Source organism: Aulostomus chinensis, chromosome 9, assembly GCF_037954235.1.
Source record: "Aulostomus chinensis isolate RoL2024-O1b breed Wild chromosome 9, RoL_Achi_v1.0, whole genome shotgun sequence".
NCBI lineage: Eukaryota > Metazoa > Chordata > Actinopteri > Syngnathiformes > Aulostomidae > Aulostomus > Aulostomus chinensis.
The window spans coordinates 23355653-23376524 of NC_141328.1; the positions used below are offsets into that span (position 1 = coordinate 23355653).

General features: G+C 43.0%; 1 protein-coding gene across 2 annotated transcripts; it reads left to right on the forward strand.

Annotated features, from left to right (window-relative positions):
• The first annotated feature begins 2554 nt into the window (after window positions 1-2554).
• Window positions 2555-20655, forward strand: arhgef19 (Rho guanine nucleotide exchange factor (GEF) 19). 2 transcript variants are annotated; one of them, XM_086214344.1, is made up of 16 exons: window positions 2555-2941; window positions 12906-13614; window positions 13703-14194; window positions 14604-14736; window positions 14815-14900; window positions 15002-15258; window positions 15336-15496; window positions 15587-15739; window positions 16016-16145; window positions 16306-16380; window positions 16464-16553; window positions 16668-16831; window positions 17794-17952; window positions 18037-18116; window positions 18199-18303; window positions 18579-20655. In XM_086214344.1, the coding sequence occupies exons 2-16, from the start codon at window positions 12927-12929 to the stop codon at window positions 18731-18733; spliced, it is 2928 nt and encodes a 975-aa protein (XP_086070470.1). In that variant the 5' UTR covers window positions 2555-2941; window positions 12906-12926; the 3' UTR covers window positions 18734-20655. The 2 variants fall into 2 exon arrangements, with proteins under 2 accessions (XP_086070470.1, XP_086070469.1); XM_086214343.1 differs by lacking the exon at window positions 2555-2941 and adding an exon at window positions 3673-3753.
• Window positions 20656-20872: the final 217 nt, after the last annotated feature.

Genomic DNA, 20872 nt, shown 5'->3' on the forward strand with positions numbered 1-20872 from the left:
GCTGGCTCACTCACTGACTGCTGGAGTGAGCAGGCAGTGAGTGAGCTTAGTGCAAAATAATAAAACTGCAAAACAAACCACAAGGTAGCAAATGCAGCCAACGCTGCACTGCAACACGCCATGTGAATGAGACACACGTGAAACATGCTGTAGTAGCTGTATTACAAAGTCTGATCCAGATAAGCCTCGCTGACGTGTCAATATCACATCAATAAAGGTATTTTCCCATGCTGGTAATGATATAGAAAATGTTCACTGCAACGAATTGCGTAACATCTTCACGTATTATGTAGCATGATCTTTCTCTATCCAGATACCATCAGACTGAACGCCGACAGTCAATCATTTTGTCTTCTTGCAGCCCTTGAGCCATTTCTGGAAAAATGCAAAGAAACATTTCCAAAACTAGAAGTTCATATGGAGAACATGAGCCCACACCAAGATCCATGTAATATTACCTGAGAGTTATGGAAAATATCCAGAGACAACAGACACTACATGTTTGATATTCTCATAAAAATTCACAAATGACCACACGACCGCTCTTTAATCTACATACCAGCAGCAGCAGTGGATTCATAGACGGCGTAAACTGGTCCTGTCATTGACTCCAGCTCATTACTCAAAGTAATACATGATGAAACCATGTAGTTCAAAAGTAATACGAGTTAAAATATAAGTAAAACTGACATTTACATCGTCCAGGAGTTTATTACACAAATTGCTTATCGGAGAATCAGTTGATCTGAATCAGCTTTGAGGGTTCAGCTGCACTTAGGCGTTGCCCTGGCGATGCTCTACTGAATGACTAAAAATCGATGCATATAACATTCAGTTTATTACTCAAAAACTCTTTCATTGCTGATCCTTATATTGTGAGAGACATCGCTGAACGCAGAGATATAAAATGATACTTGTTTGGTGTCAATATGTCAGAAATACTGCGAGTTAAAAAAATCCTTTGTGTAGTTCCTGTCCTGGTTTGTTGTAACACTGGAGTTTAAGGAGCCGCTGCGGTTACTCCTGCCACCTGAGGGGTCCTGCAGCGAAATGGGTGATTCTTTTCAGTTTCACAGCTTTGTTGCATATAAATAAGCCTTCATCCTGGCGAAAGAGTTGAGTGAGGAGTTGCTAAGTAAGAACTAACAGACATTTCTTGTTGGACTAAATTTAGGACATCGTCACCTGCTTATCCTGTTTCAGGATTGCAGGGGGGCCGGAACCTACCCAAGCTGTCTTTGGGGGAGTGGTGGGGTACACCCTGGACAGGTCGCCGCGACACAGATGACCCACACCTTCAGGCATTTTAGAGTCTCAAAAACTTAAGTATGTAATTGGCAAGTGGGAGAAAGCTGCGCAAACACTAGGACATGCAAACTCCACACGGAAAGTCCCAGGCTTGTTTGAATCCAGAACCCTCTTGTTGTGAGCCATCGGTGCAAACCATTGCACCACAGTGCAGCATATAGCATGTTAGAATATATTTGAGCGTGAGAACAATTCAGCAATGTAGTGGCTCGGAGGCTCACCCGCATTGGAGAAGTCATGTTGTGTGGATATGTCATAATAAACAGTATTTTCCCATTTCAAATACACTCAACGAAAAAAAAAACCAACAATTTTGCTTTCGCTCCATTTTTCCTCAACAACTCTGTGTGTCGAGGTTAATGCTCTGCTCACACCAAACCAGCACCCCTGCAGCCCTGAGTCAAAAAGCCATAGTCCAGTGAATGATAAAGGTCTTTTTCATGTTGAAGTGCATATTTTAGAGTGTTCTTTTTTATGATCCGTCAACTCACCTGTTCAATAATCCCGCTGTTTTATAAGCAGGTTGCCACACCAATCAAATGGATGGATTACCTTGGCAAAGGTAAAATGTTTACTTTTTACTTGAAGTCATGACAAATGGGACTGAAAACACAAGTCAAGTATATTTATATATTTTGCTGCGTGACGTCCTTTCATCGTAGATTTCTTTCAGCCAAACTGGAAATAGTGAACACAAAGGAAAATCAAAGGCAGCTCTCAAGCAGTGGTCAGTTTTCCTACAAAAAAATCTGGGACAATTACACTTCCCCCTCTGCTGAACACACTGATATCCCAAGGTAACCTCCTTCCACCACCATCCTTTTCTTATTTGAACATAGTTGACACTGCAGGAAACACAGAGATGAGAGAGTTCTGCTTCTTTCTTCCACTTAAAAACAGCTGCATGCAGGAGCTCACGCACAGTGACGCATACATGTCACACAGCACATGAAGACATGTGTATGTATGTGTGTGTATATATATATATACACACACACACACACACACATATATATATTTTATATATATATATACTGTATAAGCAGCAATCTTTTTCGGCTTATTTTTCTCTGAGTCTGTCAATGACCTCCTCTCTGTCAGTCTCAAAGCAGGTGCTGGGATGAGATGAAAAAAAATAACTATTAGAGTTAGAGGAAGGACGAGAGGGGGAGGAGAATGAGAGAAAATGAGAGAGCACTTCCCCAACAGTAGCAGAAAGAGAGCGAGAAAGAAAGAGGGAGAGACAGACAGAGAGAGAGGGGAGGGAATGAGGGGAAAGGAGTGAGAGGGAAGAGAGAGCAGAGGAGCTTAGAGAGGGGATCTGCATTGCAAGTAGCTCTGTGAGCAGCAAGTGGTGGCTGGTCCTCAACCTGTTTTTTGGTTTTGTTTTCCCGAGGAGCTGAACAGGAGGAAGAAGTAGACGCAGAAAAACCAAGCAAGAGAGTTCGAGCACAGTTTTAAAACAGTGCCTTCAAAAACTACAAGGAGGAGGAGAAGGGAGGACAGAAGCCGGGAGGAACACAAGGCAGCAATGGATAGCAGAGTGGCTCAGCCTGACCCTGGGATGGCCTGGATTCACACACTGCTGCTGGCCACCGTCCAGCACACACACTAGGCTGCTAATGCCAATGAGGTAGAGTACAGAAAAGCAGCAACAATGACTCTTTCACACCAACAACACATCCACTCCTCTTGTTAATATTTGTTCGAGAGTTTAGCCGCTGGGAGTGAAAGTTGAGCTGTCATGTTTGTCTTTGTGCTCTGCAGCTTGTCAGGTGGATTGCATTTATTTCACAGGATGCATGAAACAAAAGTAGGTGCTTTGTGGGATGCAGGAAACAACATGGTTAGCAGTTATCAGATAGCAAGCACAGATCTTTTTTGTGGAGATTATTTTCTCTTTGCAAATCTGTGGAGAAAATGGCTGAAAATAAGAACAAGGCCGAAATTAAAATGGCAGTTCTACCTTTGTTTCCCAGCAACATATGAGTAGCAGAGAGCTAAATATCTGGTTCAGATGGGATCATCAGCTTTTATATATTTATATATTCTCTTGGAAGAAGTTGCCGCTTGCATCAGTAATGTTTGCAGCAGCAGCAGCAGCAGCAGCAGCTCCCTTTGCAGTGCAGGCAGAGGTGAGCCAGAGCTTGAATGTGATGGTTACAGTGCAGCAATGAGTTGTTGCAGAGTGGGGCAGGTAAGTGCATGTCTGGAGTATGCTGGATAAGAGGTTGTTAAAAACTGTACCTGGCTGAAACTCACACTATCTCTTCTCCACTGTGAGACACTGAAATGAAAACATCTGTAGAGACAGAGCCTGCTCAGCTCAGGAGTTTGTGAGACTTTTTTTTTTCTCGTGGGTTTAGAAGAGGTGTTGAGAGGTTTGGATTTCCAGATTTGCTTCATTTGGGGTGACATTCAACAGCCATGTTCTTCACTCATTCAGTGAGTATGTAGGCTCAATTTATATAGCTTTTTTTTTTTTTACCTTTATGTGTAAAAAAAAGAATGTATTCTTATTCATTCATGAGGACAAACTGATGGATGAAGCTATCACGCAAAATGCCAAGCTGCTGGGCAGGAGTGGTTAGGATTTTGCTCCAGGACACTTCAGAACTGTCTCCATGGATCGAACCGGATGGCTACTCTGTCACATGAGCCATGTATGGGGTGAAGTGAGGTGAAGGTTCTGTCTGAAACCCGTATGACTAAGTGTATCGCCATGTGAGCTGCCTGCTTCTGCTGCTGTGTGTGTGTATGTGTGTGTTACTGTGTGCTGGAGGTGCACATCTAGCTGTAACACAAACATATAACTGTTCTGGATTATCTGATTTACTACGGTGTGTCTGACTCAAACGCACCACCTGCATGCTGGGTAGACATGTACCAGCACTGAACTGTACTCAGGGCTCGAGATCCCTCGTTTGATGTGCAGATCTGATAACAAAGTATTCAAAGATGGTCATAATTTGATTTTCTTATGCTGACTTTTGATTTCTGATAGTTCAGCCTGTAAGTGCTTGGTATCACAGGCAGATTTATTACTCACCACAAGCCCCCCCAGCAATATGTCTGGAGAACACCTGCCCATCACCTGCCTCTCAGATGGTGGCTGTGTGTGTGTGTGTGTGTGTGTGTGTGTGTGTGTGTGTGTGTGTGTGTGTGTGTGTGTGTGTGTGTGTGTGTGTGTGTGTGCGCGCTCGCGCGCGTCGCACCTCTCTCACCTTCCCCCACTAACCTTGCCTGCAAATGCAGCCTACCCTCCACAGTGTTTACATTCGCATGCACACACACGCTTGGCTGCTCACCTGAGCATGACTGTCTCTGCTCCGTGTTTTCTTAAAAACTGGGTTAAAATCATCAGCTATCAGTGACTGCAAGCATCCCCCTGCCCATTAGTGGCACTAACATTTTGAGGAGACTTTCCTCGCTCTTTGGCCCGTGGCCTAAATGGCAGCGGTCTTAATGGCCCATAATAGCAGCCCTCGCTCCTGCACGTGAGCTTCTTTGTTTGTCTCTTGCCTCGGCTTAGCAGTCAATTTCAGAGGAATGAGGGTGCCAAGTCATCCAGGGAATGTGAAGTGTCTCAGTGAAGTTGGACGTGAACTTGCCTTCGAACTTGGACGATCAACAGGACCACCTACTGAGTTGCTGATAAAGCAGCAGGAAATCACTCCAAACTTGCTCATCATCCATCAAAAAGAAATCATTTAGTTTCCAGTCAGCAGTGTGCACGCTCTGTCAGAGAATATTCTGTGCATTTGTGAAGGTTTAAACAGACATGAAAGACTGGGTCCTCGAGGCGATGAGTGTGTAGCAGGCCCCTGGCTGCTGCACACCTGTCTAAAAGTGTAGCCCTGCAGTTATTTCACTGCGACTCGACCAATACAACGCAGTGTGTGTTTCACATGTGCTCCCATGTGAGATAATATGTTTCTGACTCAGGAGACACTGCCTCCTCACTGAAATGGTTTTGTGTGTCTCTTTAAACCAGGTGTTGCTCGCACGTGTCACGCTTTTTCAGCTTCAATCCTGCAGCTTTGGGGCTACTTCTCTGCTTCGGCTCTTGGCTAAAGCGGAGTTGTTGTGATGGTCAGTTTGTAAGGTGTGTTCCACTTTTAGCCAACCACATTTCACAACAACCAGCGGCCCAGCGGATGGCTTGTCCATACCTGTCCAGATAATAAAAGGAGTTGAAACTGCTGGTGCTCAGCTGGGGGAAAAGTGGAGCAGAGATGAGCTGGGAGAGCAAACATGGGAGCAGATGAATGCAAGAGATGCATCAGCAATTTGTGGTAAAGTAGGTCAGCCTTTCAGAGCTCAGTGGCAAAGGATCAGATTGGAATCAAAGTGCTCTGATTGACAGTTTGAGTACAGCCTCCTCCTTAAAAATGAATTTAGGCACGAAAACAAAAACCCATACAAGGCGGCACTTTGTTTTATATTACTCATTTACAGCAAAGCTTCTAGTCGGGTTATGATTGATCAACTCATGAGAAAATAGTGCTCTTAGAAACCTACTGCCCCAAAAAATTCTAACAATAAAACATTTGTTTTATATACACACTAGTTTGTTTTTTAGTTTTTGGTTGTTTTTTTTTGTGGAGGGGTAGGGGTCACTCAGTTTTGTTGTATTTATAGCAGTGAGGCTTATCCACTGGCACTGTCGCCTCACAGCAAGAAGGTTGCGGGTTGGAGTCCTGGCTCGGGCACGGGATCTTTCTGTGTGGAGTCTGCATGTTCTCCCTGTTCCTGTGTGGGTTCTCTCTGGTACTCCAGCATCCTCCCACAGTCCAAAGACATCAAGAGGGGACAAGATTGATTGATACTCTAAATTGACCGTAGGTGTGACTGTGAGTGTGAATGGTTGTCTGTCTCTGTGTTGGCCCTGTGATGGACTGGCGACCTGTCCAGGGTGAACCCCGCCTCTCACCCAAAAGCCTCTGTGATAGGCTCCAGCCCCCCCGCGACCCTTAACAGGATAAGCAGAAAAAAATGGATGGATGGATGGAGTTTTCCAGATTCCCTCCATTATTGCAGATTTTATCGCAATTGCAATGTGAATCTACGTATTTTTTTCTAAATCATCAAGCTGATGAACATAATCATATGTTAAAGAAATTCATATTTACAGCTGCAATTGAACACAAAGCAGACTTGTGTTGTGTTGTTGGTAAAATTACATTTTAGTTGCTGAAGGAGGACAATGCTGCATTATATGTGATGGTGTGTTGGATTTAACTCCTCGTATAAACCTGCCTAAACATCCTAAATCATCTATCCTTTGGTTAAAATCTCACAGCATACAGATACCTGTCATCTGTCAAAGGGTAGTGATTATGAGATTTTCAGGATTTACCGCATGCTGGATCCTTGGCCCTCCATAAGTTTTTGCGTCTTATGACAAAGTACCATAATTAGATCAGGTTATATCCATAAGTTTGTCAGAAGCTCCTTTGTGTCTTTACTACTCTGGCTTGTGTGTGCAGTTGTTGTGGTGGAGGAGTAAAGCAGGGGGAGGGCAGGTTAACGGTCCAAACATCTTGGCGTTTGCTCGTGAGATGGTTGCCATTTTTTCAGGCTATTATAAACGAGAGATTGCTGTTTGTCTGTGTGTGGAGGGAAAACCTGCTGGGTGGCGAGAGGAGAGCTTCTGTGTGTCTTGCCACTTTCAGTCAAAGCATCTCTCTCTCTCTCTCTCTCTCTCTCTCTCTCTCTCTCTCTCTCTCTCACACACAAACACACACACAAACACAAGCTCACCTTCAGGTGTGCCGTGTGTGTGTGTGTGTGTGTGTGTGTGTGTGTGTGTGTGTGTGTGTGTGTGTGTGTCAGAAGCTTGTCAGAATGCATCTTCATGGAGTCTTGGAGGGTCGTGGCTACGTTGCCTGAGGACCTGCATTGTGTGTAAACATTTGGTACCACCCCTTCTGGGGCGCTCACCTGTCTCAGTGAGGCCTACCTTGAAACTCCCTGACCTGAATTCACTCAGCCATGATCACCTCATTCACACTCTAATCTTTCACACACACACAAAAAAGGAGAATAGGGTGTTAACTTGACATCTGTTGGAATCCAAGAGTTTGTTTTGATTGAGAGACAGAAAGGATACCCCCCGGCTTCTGTTCAGGTATTTGAAGGGTAGGTTTCAAATCCTGTGCAAAGTAAACGTCCCGTTATCTGTGGTACCATCAGATTGGTTGACGCAAATCACCTCATTTAATCAACCATCATTTTAAGAACTGACTTGAGAAACTCATTCATCTTAACCGTTGGGGGAAGATGAATGGAATTCAGTTTTTACAATTCCACAATCTCCAGCGCCAAAATATCAAGAACCTATCGGTTATCAACAAGTTCCCAGTTGCCTTCAAATGTTTCTGTGTCACATTGTCAAATAATTGCAGGGAAAACTAACATGCTTGCTTGCAAAAGATTGTGGGACTAAGCCTGGTTGTATTTTGAATCCCATAACCTGAAATGAATTTTTGTTGATAGAAAATGTTACAAAAACAAGTTTCCCCCAAACACAGCGAGGAAGGACCTTCTGAAAGGTGACGTCATGTCTTGTCTCTGCAGACGATGCCGGACTCTTTAGTTTACTGCTTGGCAATTAGTGGTCTGATGTGACAGAGATAAACTGCAGCCTCACACACACACATGAGCTGGTCGCACCACACTGTTAGGACACTCCAGTCCGTCTGACCAAACGTACCCGGCTGGCTCTCAGTCTGGGGGGAGGGGGAACCTACGAAGGAGATGTGCCTTCTTTGAATCCAATAAGCGCTGGACATAAACGTTGGATGGGTTTCTAGAAATTATCAACCACACACAACAAACAAATAACTGACATTTCCACTTTCAATGGTGATCATTGAAAGTGGAAATGTCAGCTCTCACTGAATAAAATATCTTGTGATGTGATTTGATTGTGAGACTATGAGACTGATTCACATGTTACTGGCAGAAAAATGCAGAGCTGGTATCACTGAGTCAAAACACAGGCTTGGAGATGCATATTTGTCCTGAAACAGTGACCCTGCTACCTCCCACTTATCTCTAACTGACGTCACATACAGGAAATCAACTCTTCTTCGCTGCTCTAAATCAGTAACCTACACAGGAAGTTGTGCTGTGCACAGGAGCTTATATTTGACACATCACTGCCTCTAGAGGTACAAAATTGTCTGCAAGATGATGCAAATTTATATTTGTACTTTTAAGCATCCTTCTAGTTTGTCATTGTCTTCACTACCATAAGAGTTGAAATGTATGCCTACACCCAAATGAACCACAAACAATCCAAACAGTTGACAGATTTGGTTTAACTCCTCTGACAAACATCAAACAAACTAATTATCTAATTAAACAACATTTGGCTCTGTCATGAAGCTGAATCATCCTGTGATTTGTGTTCATATATATGATACGCTCCATTAAAGGCTTACTGTGAGACCTTTAAGACAGAAAATATCACAATTAAAAACACTCCTGGTGTAGCTGCTGGCATTAAAAGCATGCCAGAGTGCTATTCATTACCAGGCCTATGCAGACACGGCGTCTTACGGCGGCCCAGTGAAATTACAGGGCGAAAGACTGCCAGCAAAATCCATAACAGTCACAAATAACACCCCGCTATGACAAGGGGAATTACACGTCTTTCGATTTGAAATTCTAATTGTGTGATTTAATAGAATCGGCGCGAGGAATGTGCAGTAATCAGAGGCTTCAGTGTTTTGATGGCAGTGAGGCTTATTGTCTTTTTTTGGAATCTTTGCGGTTTCTTAATCATATGAGCATATTTTCTACAAAGAGTATGTTGATTTATGGTGGTTGGAGAGGACATTCTTGCATTAGGATGGTATGGATGAGATTATAATGGAAACTACAAGAGACAATAGAGTGTGCGCTGGGAAATCATTCATGATTAAGGTAATGCTGCTCATCTACAGCAGGATTAAAGTATAATCGTCCAGTAATCACAGACTGACACCAGTAAGCTGCAGTGGGCTGAATGTGTTTCTATAGCTCAGTGGCTGCAGTGTACGGGTGGATCAACCTAAGCAGTTCCCACACCCTCTCAGGTGTCCTGTGTTCAGGGTAGCCAGACCCAGCCTCACAGATAAAGGCTGCCTTTGTCTACGGCATAGAACAGGTAACCATTTGTGCCCGTGTGTGTGTGTGTGTGTGTGTGTGTGTGTGTGTGTGTGTGTGTGTGTGTGTGTAAGAGGGAAACAGAGAGAGATAAGATCGACAGGGCTGCCTACCTTCGCCACAAGAACAGGTGTGGCTTTTCAGCAGCCTCATATTCATACAGCACATGTGCGCTCGCTAAAGTGGAAGGTAAACTCTGATTTGCAGTCACTGATTTTGCAGGAAAACAAACACAATTATAACCAAAGGTATATTTTCAGGAGAAGTATTGGTCTCCACTTTTAACCTTTGCTCATACACATCACAGTTACTTGCTTTAATGTAAAAGGTCTTGTAAATATTTATAGTTTGTCAGAGTGATTTTTCCATAAAAAATGAAAAATTGGAAAACTGACAGGTATAATTACTCAGGGTTGTTTATCAGAAGGCCTGCAGTGTGAATGTGGTATTAAACAGATACAAGGGATAAAAAAGTTAACTATTAACATTTCTGCAATGTGACCTTGTCTGTGCCCCAGATTGCAAACAATGGAAGTCCATTAAAACAAAATGAAATGTTCTCAAAATGACACCGTGCAGATTGTATTCGCTTGATTTTATGTTGCCATCCAACAAGACGGCGCGTGGACAAGATGTTCATACTTGTGGGGGGAACAAATTTTGACAAATATATAAATCATGATGCAGTGCTCTCTCAAACCTGTAGTCTCTCTGCTACATCCACTTCTATAAAAGTCTCTGTGTGTATAGAAGGAGCAAACTGGTGTGCAGGCAGTTCCCAAAGGAAATTCTACTTGGGGCCCCTTAAAGGCTTGGCCCTCCTCAGCGCAGGCTAGTTAGGCTGGGTCACAGAGGGATGCCTTTGTCAGCTCTCTGAGGTATGCTAGCATGCTTTTTAGCCAACTAACTGGCTCTGCACATGTGACTAGAACACACTTGTTCTCAGAGAAGGAATTGTTTTAACTTTTGACCGCGATATCATGGATATAATCAGTTAATAAGGATAAGCTAAATGTCAGATTGCAGACTGCTTTACAAAAACATGTCAACAGTTGTTGTAATTGCTTGACTGGAAAGGTTAAGTTGCTGTTTTTCTTGCCAAAGGGTGGAAGAAATGAAAGTACCGTTGTGCTGCATTTCACCTCAAACAGTTTCACCATAATGATTCATTTTTGTGACACTGACTGAAGTAGAATGGTGCCTCTTTAGACAGTCCTCACTTACAATGAAACCTAACCGTGTATTCTTATGAAATAAATCTTGAAAAGGTTACAAAGAGTTTATTTCTACGAATTTCAACAACCTGTGACATCACTGGCAACATCTCTGGTAACGTTCAGTGTAATTGGGCTTTGCTTTTGTTAAGCTCGATCCTTTCAAACATCTGATTTCACCACCATACAGTATAATTAAGTATGTTTCTGAACACGTTCGAGGTGAGAAATAGGCAGTGAGATAACTCTCTGGCTGCACGACCCACGGTTTTAGCTGCCTAATCTCCTGCAGTAAGCACCCACATGCCGGACATCCTTTTAATTACTTTTGAAATTGCAATATTTTACGATAGTTTTGACAATGCTGTGTTTAAGTTTGGGTTAGGTTTAGGAAATAGGATTAACAGTGATTAAATGTTGAGATTGTCTTGCTGAAAATACCAGGTTCTGTCTCTGGAAACATGGCTGCAACTTTCCTGCTGTCTTTTGACTCTTCTTGCCAAGCAATATGTGTGTTGTCATTACAAAATCCTGCAATAGTTTTCATAGACGGAACTACAAATTTCTCACGCAAACAGCCTGAACCTAAAATTTCCACTTGCTTTTGAGGCTTCTTTCATGTTCTAGAAGCAAGCTCTGAATTTTGATTTGATCACAAGAAAACCTCACCTAGTGAACCAGTCAGTGTAGGCCTAACACTAAAACACACGTCCTCTCGGTCCCGGTCCTGTTTCATGTCAGTTCTTGTCACAATAGTGCGGCACTCTGCCAACTCTCTAATACAAATACTGCTTAAGCCACTCGGCATTACCTTCGTGATACTGCTTTAACTTCTTTTCTTAAGAAGATGCTTTTCCATTGAATTCTGTGGAGAGATGCAGTATAAAACCATTTTTCCGTCACTTTGCAACATTCCTGTCACCTGGTGTTTTAGTCGGGATTACCTGTTCAGGAAACAGGCAGGAGAGAATCAGACAGCTGCTGGTGTGTGTTTAAACAAGCTGTCAGGGGAGCTAACATAATGAGCTGCTGCTGCTGGATTCTAACAGACACTCAATGTAAATATTCAATCAGAGAAGGAGCCTGCGAGCTAACTGGGCTGACAAGAAGGCTGGGGTAATAGATGAGTATAGATCTCAGGTGAAAGGTGAGAGTGAGGAGGATGTGCTGTCTTCCTCTGTCTGTCTGTCTGTTGTGGTATCCTGTCTGGAGCTAGCCTACTTTGTGTGTGTGTGTGTGTGTGTGTGTGTGTGTGTGTGTGTGTGTGTGTGTGTGTGTGTGTGTGGAGAGAGACATGTTAAGTACAGGGCTGAGCAGAGCTCTTTAATTAGAGCAGGAAGACACGGCTCAGGGGACACCAGACTCAAGTGTGTGTGTGTGTGTGTGTGTGTTTTTCTGTGTGTGCGTAATTGTGTGTCCATGCACCAGTAGTTTTAGGGTCCATCTCAATAGTTCCTGGAGTGTGAATTCAGTGTGTGTGTATGAGGCTGCACACTTGTTCACCCAAGACCCTCAGACATTGTTATGAAACAAACACAACACTGTTTTGTGTTCATTATGTCTGAATATTCTGTGTAACACAGTGAGGTTACCAGGCGACGCTACGTTAAAGTGCTAACAATGATTTGTCCACTCGTCCAGTCAATTGCTTGATAAGAGCTTGGTTGCTATAGAGGTTTAAACAAATAAACCATTTTCTCCATGTAGAAATGAATATTGGGAACCCTTCCTGGACACACACACAACACCAGACTCTTCTTAATTAAAACAGTCAGTCACAGCAGATATTCACTGATTCATGTTGGTCCAATAGGCCCTTTTTACCACAGCCATTTTGGCATATCATACCTGGGCAAACACAGGTATAATTAATGTAATTAATTATGGCCTTGTTGTGTGACAGATCAGGGCTCTGATGATGGCTGTAACACAATAAATACAATTAATACCTGTAATATGTGCTTTATTTGCCTTGTAATTAATATCTGGTGTAAAAAGGGCCAAAACAAAAAGTTGTGTGACTGGATCCCAGGCTGCTGTGGGCTAATAACCCCCCTCCTGTTTAAGGAAGTCTGTGGTTGGGTTTATGCATGTTACACATCTTTTGTTTTCCATTTGATTTGTTTCAACATCTTTGTCTGATAAGGATGTTGGAGTTTCAGCTGACTCTAGCTGATACTGAAATGTGTTAAACAGAGCTTGTTTTCTTTGCCTTCTCTCACTCTGCAGCTCCCATGTGGTTGTCCAGCCATGCTCCCTGGGTATGGATTCTCACCTTTTCCTGATTTCCAACCCCACCGTCACGCATTTTACTGCAGAGGAGACAGTTCCAGCATGTGGATCCCTGGCTCAGGAGAGTCTGCGGCTCTGAGCGAGGCCCAGGACAACAGACCTCTCCTGCACCCGTGTCATCACAAACATGTTGCCGTATGCCAGCAGGAAACGCTAGCTTTTATTGAGCTACAACCGCCAGTGACTCCTAAATTAAACGGCCATGGCTCGCCAAGGTTGACTGTTCCAGACACACAATGCACAACACACTCCCTGCCTCTGAATGGTTTCAAACACACACTAAACGAACTGAATGACATGCAGAAAGGCTGCCGTAGGACAGTTACTGAGCATGAAACCAGGCTGAATTTGAACTCTCACACAACTGTGTGTGACGGTGTGCTCCAGTGCCAAAATAGCATCAGGACTTCTTTGCATGAACAAATTGAAGAACCCCGAACTGTCACCACAGTGTGTCGTCCTCTCCACGCTGCTCTAAGCCTCCCTCTGACATTGCCTCTTTCGTCTCTGTACACAAACCGAGACTCCTGGGATTCTCAGCTACCTTGCTCACCAACCTCACCTGAAGGTCCTGGGCTTCAGAGCCCAGACTCCTACCAGCTTCAGAGGAGAACATCACAGGGTTCTCTGAAAGAGAAATCTATCCGTGAGTTGTTCTCTTTTCACTTGTGACAAACTTGATTTATCAATTTATGCTTTCTTCTATCCAATTAAGGTAATTTTCTTGTTTTCAGGGCGTAAGATGCAGGTTTATTCCCCAGACAGCCTCAGTGACGAATCTCTCAGTAGCCCCATCCTGGATCCAGACTACTTCTTCCCAGGTCCTTTTGCATCTTTCCTAGAGGAGGACCTCAGTGGATTATCTTCACTAGAGGCCATTACACGTCCTTCATCCACAGGCGCTGCTACAGATCTCCCAAACCTCAGTCCTGGTGACATTCTAAATCTACATGCAGAACCACTGCAGATAATAGAAGACTCAGTTCCAGGTACAGGAGAGAACAACGGGAGTGTAGATGGGTCAAATGCTACAGGGGGCAGCTCTTTGCCACGCGGCCGTCAAGGGGACCAAGAGCGGCGGCGCTTCTCAGCTTCAGAACTGATATCGAGACTTCAACTGTCCCAGAGGAAGAACTCCTTCACCTTGAAGCTGGGGAAGTCACTGTCTGCTCGGGTTACCTCCAGAGACAGGCAAAGTTCCAACAGCATCAGCCCCAGCCGTGACTGTGAGTAAACCACCATCTGAGTAGAGTCAGAGGTCTCTTGAACAGAGAGAATACAGATTAAAATGAAGGAAGAAACAACAGGAAATGTCTCAAAGGTGTCAAACTAGGTTTGGATCTCCACTAAGGCAAACTAAACCCGACCCGATGTCAAAACAATGCCAGCATTTGCTGTCTTTAATGGATCTGCCCCTAAATTTAATGGCCAGTTTATCTTATAATGCATGATTATATGTTTCATGCATGAAACAATAAAAAACAAAAGGCATAAAAACAGTGAGGTAATTTAGATGTTGGGTCAACACTCAGAAAACTCCCAAAAGCTGAGGAAATCAAAGGTTCAAGGAGAGCATTTTGTATCGTGATTCTATAATATATGGGGTGTCTTACGGTGTTTTTTTTTTCTCTTTAGATAAACCCAGCTCAAAACACCGCAGCTCAGGAGGCTCTAGTGATAGTGGCCCCCACAGCCCTGTAGGACCTGCACCTCCCCTGCCCAGCACTGACAATGGAATGCCTTTGCATCGATGGAGCACAAAACTTGGGTACATAGAATCTTAAATCATTTGGTGTAAAGACTAATAGATAACCTGTGTTTATTTAATATCACATTGTCTTCACAGAATGCGAAAGAAATCTGTAGAAGAGGATTTGGGGACGCTTCCAACTGTTGCTTGTTCTAATCGCTTATCAAGGTTTCTGCCAAGTTGTAAGTTCTTTAAATATTTGTTTTTCCAGATCTGGTTTTCCATTGTACCCACTGTATTTGAACCTGAGAGACATTTGTTCATCTTCTCATATTTCCTTCAGCGATTCTGTACCAGGAGTACAGCGACGTCGCCATCAACAGAGAGATCCAAAGGCAACAGGGGAAGGAGCCCGGCACAGAGGAGGAGGGACTCAGGGATGAGGGGTCAGATGGGACCCCGTCTCCTTCAAATCTGTCTCCATCTAGCTCCTTTCGTTCCTCGCGAGGGTCCGCTTTTGCACTGTGGCAAGACATCCCTGATGTTCGCACCAGTGGCCAGCTTGACAACTTCAGCAATGAGGAAAGGAAATTACAGGAGGTGAATAGGACATCTCAGGGTCTCTGGGTTGTGTGTCATGTACTGGAACTGACATATTGTGTCTTTCTTCGAATCAGGCCAAGTTCGAGCTGGTGACATCTGAGGCATCATACATTCGTAGCTTGACAATCGCCGTGGATCACTTCATGCTGTCACAGGAGCTCTCGGAGTGTCTCTGCGCTCAGGATAAGCAGTGGCTCTTCTCCAAGCTGCCTGAAGTCAAAGATGTCAGTGAGAGGTGAAGTAAAGCGCAGCCTTTGAGTCTTTGATTTAACACTCACTCGGTCTCCCTGTCTGAGTGTCTCCTCTCCTCATTCACGACATGTAGGTTTCTTCAGGATCTGGAGCACCGGCTGGAGGAAGACATCCTGCGTTTTGATGTGTGTGACATCGTCCTGGATCACTGCCCGGCACTGAGAAGGGTCTATTTACCTTATGTAACCAACCAGGCCTACCAAGAGCAGACATACCAACGTTTGCTGTGAGTAGCCGCTCTTCATCAGCTGTGGGAGATCTGAACACACACACGTGTGTACAGTAGACACATTCATAGCTGCAAAGGTCCAATTGTCTCATGTTGGATGGCCATAACTTCCTCTGAGGGTGTTCAGGTGTTATTTTACACCTGCATGACCAAACTTGCAGAAGGTTCCTTTTGAGTGAGCTGAATATTTTCTCAAAGTTGCTGGAATTTTCACTCAGTTTCACTCGTAGGAATCAAAACATTTCTGTAAATGTTTGTGTCTTGTTCTCTCAGACATGAGAACCCTCGTTTCCCCGGCATCCTGGCTCGTCTGGAGGAAGATCCCGTCTGCCAAAGGCTTCCTCTGACCTCTTTTCTAATCCTTCCATTCCAGAGGATCACACGACTGAAAATGCTGGTGGAGGTACACAGTTAAACATCCACTGCAGACATCATGTTTGTACTTGAAGCACAATTATGTGAAACTACAAACCGGGTAGTACTGGGACCAGCCACGCAACAACACCGTGTAACAAGAGTATTGTTGACTCTGGCATGTCTTCAAATGGTTCTTTCATTTTCAGAACATCCTTAAGAGGACAACGCCAGGCTCTCGTGATGAGGACACAGCCACGAAAGCTTTCAATGAGCTAAAAAAGGTAGCGATTATCATTCCTAATAGCCAGTTGGACGACTTTATACCAGGTGAATAAATGACTACGGTGATGTCTGGGCTTCTTAGATCATCAGAGAATGTAACTCCAGTGTGCAGTCGATGAAGAGGATGGAGGAACTCATCCACCTCAATAAGAAAATTCATTTTGAGGGCAAGGTGAAAGGAGTCTTTGTGAATCATTGGATTTAGCAAAGTTTGCTCTGGATTAACTAGCTTTCTCTTTCATCACTGTCAATATTTTATTTGACTGCTCATTTCCTCTCCTTCTAGATCTTCCCTCTGATCTCTCAGTCCCGCTGGCTGGTGAAACACGGTGAACTGCTGGAAGTGGACACTCCGATGATGAGTATATCAGGGTCAAAGCTCAAGTTACCCACCAAACCTGTGTACCTCCATCTATTCAATGACTGTCTGCTGCTGTCCAGGAGGAAAGAGTGAGTTCGATGCATCAAGAGCTTGGATTTTGCTTTGCTAGGTACTCGTGGTCTTGTCAGCTCAGGTTATGCTAATTCCCTTATGGCTGCTGCTTCATATTTGCAAATCTTACAGAAGTGCCAAAGGAGAAAAAAACAAAACGGTTGATGTCAGTGAGTTTGTTGTTGTAATACACCTTTTCAGTCACCAGAGCTGCGCCACTACCTCGTGAGCTTGTTCTGATTGTGGAGGGGGCAAAAGGTTTGGTAGCACTTTACTTGAACAAAGCTATGTAAGTGTGACATTCCACTGTCATTAACTTGACATAAAACTGTCATGAACGTGTCAAGTTGACATTGAAATCATTTGTGATGTCGTTGTAGTGACAACTTGACATCAACCCTAACCCCTAACCCCTAACCCCTAACCCTAATGTCAACTTGTCATATCCAGAACAACTTCTGGGAATGTCACTTTGATTTATGTCAAGCTGTCATAATCAAGACAACTTCACCATGGTCAGCTTGTCATGACAAAAACAAATGACACTTAATGACAGAGGTCATAAACATTCATGACTTGTTTATTAATATTTATGATACGTTCATGACAATTTTATGTCAAGTCAGTGACAGTGTAATGTCCCTCTTATGTCGCTATATTCAAGTCAAGTGTAACCAAAGTGGTCGCGGGTGTTATTTGATTGGAATGTGGATTGCATTGTAATGTGCTGTGGGGATGCAGGCAGCGCCGCTCTTGCTGCTCTGGAGCGATTTGTTATTTACGTCATTCGCTGAGATAAAAAAGCTTAGAAAAATGGGCCCCAAGGGAAATAAAAATGAAATTCCCCTTTAAATTGGTACTGAATCAAGAAAAACAACAAGCATATTTTTCACAATGAAAATATTTTTTCATCGTTTTAATCCATTTCAAATTCATTGATGAACCAAATATATGTACATGTGCATTTATGTACTTGCAGCACATGGAAGTTCATGGTGTTCGTTCACGCCAAGATAGGAGAACTCAAAGTGAAGGATCTCAGTCAGAAGCTGCAGGGAATCTCTGGCTTCATCTTCCACCTGCAGCTGTGTGAAGGACAGCAACTCAAACACCAAATCCTCCTCAAATCACACACAGAGTCAGTAGCAACACGTCACCAAGGTCAAGAGTCACTCCGCCAAAGGTGAAGGTGCTCTAACCGCTCTTGTTATTGTTTACAAAGGAGTGGGAAGCAGCGGTGGATCACCGCCATGTTTCCATCGGACCCTTTCGAAGACATTGAACAGGCCAGTGAGAACGATGGTCAGTGGAGAGCTGGAGGTTCACTGTGAATAAGTGAAAACCATTTAACCCTCTGATTAACTCATTTCTTTTTTTCCCCCAGACATATCCCAGGTCCAGTGCATCAAAAGCTATCAGGCCCAAGAGCACGATGAGTTAACGCTGGAGAAGGCGGACATTCTTCATGCTAAGACCATGACGAGTGATGGTAAGAATCTGGAACACAAACTTTTATAAGCTCTATATCGACATACTGAGCCTTCTGGCTTGCTTGTATATGTAGATTCATCAAAAAATGAGATAAACTTGTCATTGCTACAAAATTCACTAAAATGTTCCATGTGCTTTCTTGTGAAATGCCTTTAAAAGTTGGTTTGGTGTTTTTTTTTACTGGTTGCCTGAGAGCTAAAAAAAAAAAAAAAAAGCACTAGAACATCCCGTGCAGTGGTTTGGAGATTTGTAAAGACTGCTGTATTTTGCCAGGCTGGGTGGAAGGCATCCGGCTGTCTGATGGGGAACGGGGCTGGTTCCCCAAATCCTATGTGGAGGAAATCACAAGTCGCAGTGCACGCCTCCGCAATCTCCGAGAAAATATCCGCATCAAATGTGTCACACAGAAACTGGAGGGGGACGATTAACCATTATACTGCAATTGGCTGTGTGTTGAAAGTGTAATTGCTTGCTTCTGAATCATTGTTTTCAGTTAAGATGTGGTGAAGAATGCAAGTGCTAAAGGAGGCCAACATGTTTGAGCAGTGTTTGCATGATTGCTTAATGTGGTGAGCATTTTCCTTTTGCATGCTGTGAATACAGTTTAGATGAAAGTACAAGGCTCCTCTCCTTTACGCGATAGACTTTTATACAATGAATCTATTGACAAAAGTTCGCACAGTTTCGCAAATTTTCTAGTTGCTGCTGTAAGCTTTCCAGGGGACATTTACTTTATGCATGCTTTCTGTGAATGCATTTCCAACAATGTGAGATTCTTTTGCATATCTGTGGTACGTGCACATCCACGAGCGCAGGTAGTAAATGCAGCATGTACCTCTCTCAGATCACATGTGGCACAAGGCTAAAGCTTCCTTTCATCATGTCTAATGTGGCTAGAATCCTTCTTCTAATACCATCTAATGCTGTAAACCGTGAGATGCAGGAGATTCTTTCATTTAATATTTCATCAGGAAATCACCCACGCTGCATCACAACATGAGAGGCTTTTTTTTCCCCCTCCTTTCTTTGTTCACTGAGCTTTACTTTTGGAAGGCAGATAATAAGCTGTGGCAATGAGATGATGGTTCATGTTTGTCTAAAGATGAGTCTCAGGATTCTACTGTCAGACACTGTAAAAAAAGGAAGGAAATCCACATGACAAAGTACTTTTTTGCTAATGCCTTGGTGCTAATCTTCATATATATGTATTTTTTATTGCCGATGGATTAAAAAAGCCCCAAACCAACATTAATTTATCATGGTAACAAGTATCTTGGTGTGTAGCCCAAGTCTGACAGGAGCTTACTGCATTCCTCTGTGTCAAAGTGCTCCAATGACATCCAAAAACTATTAAAAACAGATCAGTGTCTAATCAACTACTATAAATAGTGGTGCTGCAGTATACTTGAGTCCCACAGCTGAAAATAGTCCCCAACTAATGCACTGGATTATCCTGTTTGAGTAGCATTATCATGAGCAAAAAAAAGAAAAAATTGTACTACTGTTAAATTAAAACATTTGACAGTATTTTAAGTTAAACGGAACAGTATATTTGTGAGCAGCGGGTTTAGAGTTGGATGAAGACATTGTCACTTTAGCTCTTTTGGTGGTATTTCTTGACAGCGAGAAATAGCCATTAAAAAGAGGAAATGTGTGGACAAAATTCCCCCTTGGACGTACTTACACTCCTCATCTGTTATTGTGCAACTTTTATCTCCAGTAGAATCACTTTACTCATTTTAAAACCTTGCCTGGTACCCGTTTTGCACCAGCAGAATAAAAGCTAGACATGACTGTGTTCTCTAATGACACTAGAATAATAAATACTGTTACATACTGAGCACTGAATCACATTTAGCCCTGCTTTATCTCCTCTGTGGCCCTAAATACTTGTAAAAAAAAAAAAATTTTAAATCCCCAACTGACCACTAGCACAGTAAAACTGAGCTGAAACCTAGAACTGTTGTTTATGAACCACTATAATCAACAATCAAACTCTTCCAGAGGCACATGAAATGTCTATAACACTTCTTTTTTTCTTTCTCTATCTCCGGTGTTAGTTTTAATTTAAGTGGTTGCTGTTGCAGCATGTGTATTTATACTCCTCTAGCTGGTTGTTCTCTAAGGAGATACCGATGTAAATGTACTTCACTGTAGATGATGGTTACATGTATAAAAAAGTAGGTCGATTTACTTTTATGACTGTGTATTTATATGACCTGACATGAATGACTTTGCAGGCCGATGAATTTCTAATACCACAATCAATACTGTAATAGACTGGATGTGTACTGGATCTCTGCACCCTACTAGAAATGTTTAACCAATGAAATAAATAGATATACTTTCATTTTATGTTGTGTTGAATAATTGACTCCTTTTAAACAGTTTATTGTTAAAAAATAAAGTAAAATAAAAGACACTCCATTTCTAACTACGTACAGTTTCTTCAGCTGTCTGTGTCTAATATCGCTTCAGCTGTAGTGAGATCTTAAACTGGGTCGTAGCCTTGTTTCTGTATCCTGTGTGATGAAATCATCACAATTTCTCCACATCAGGGTGAGAAG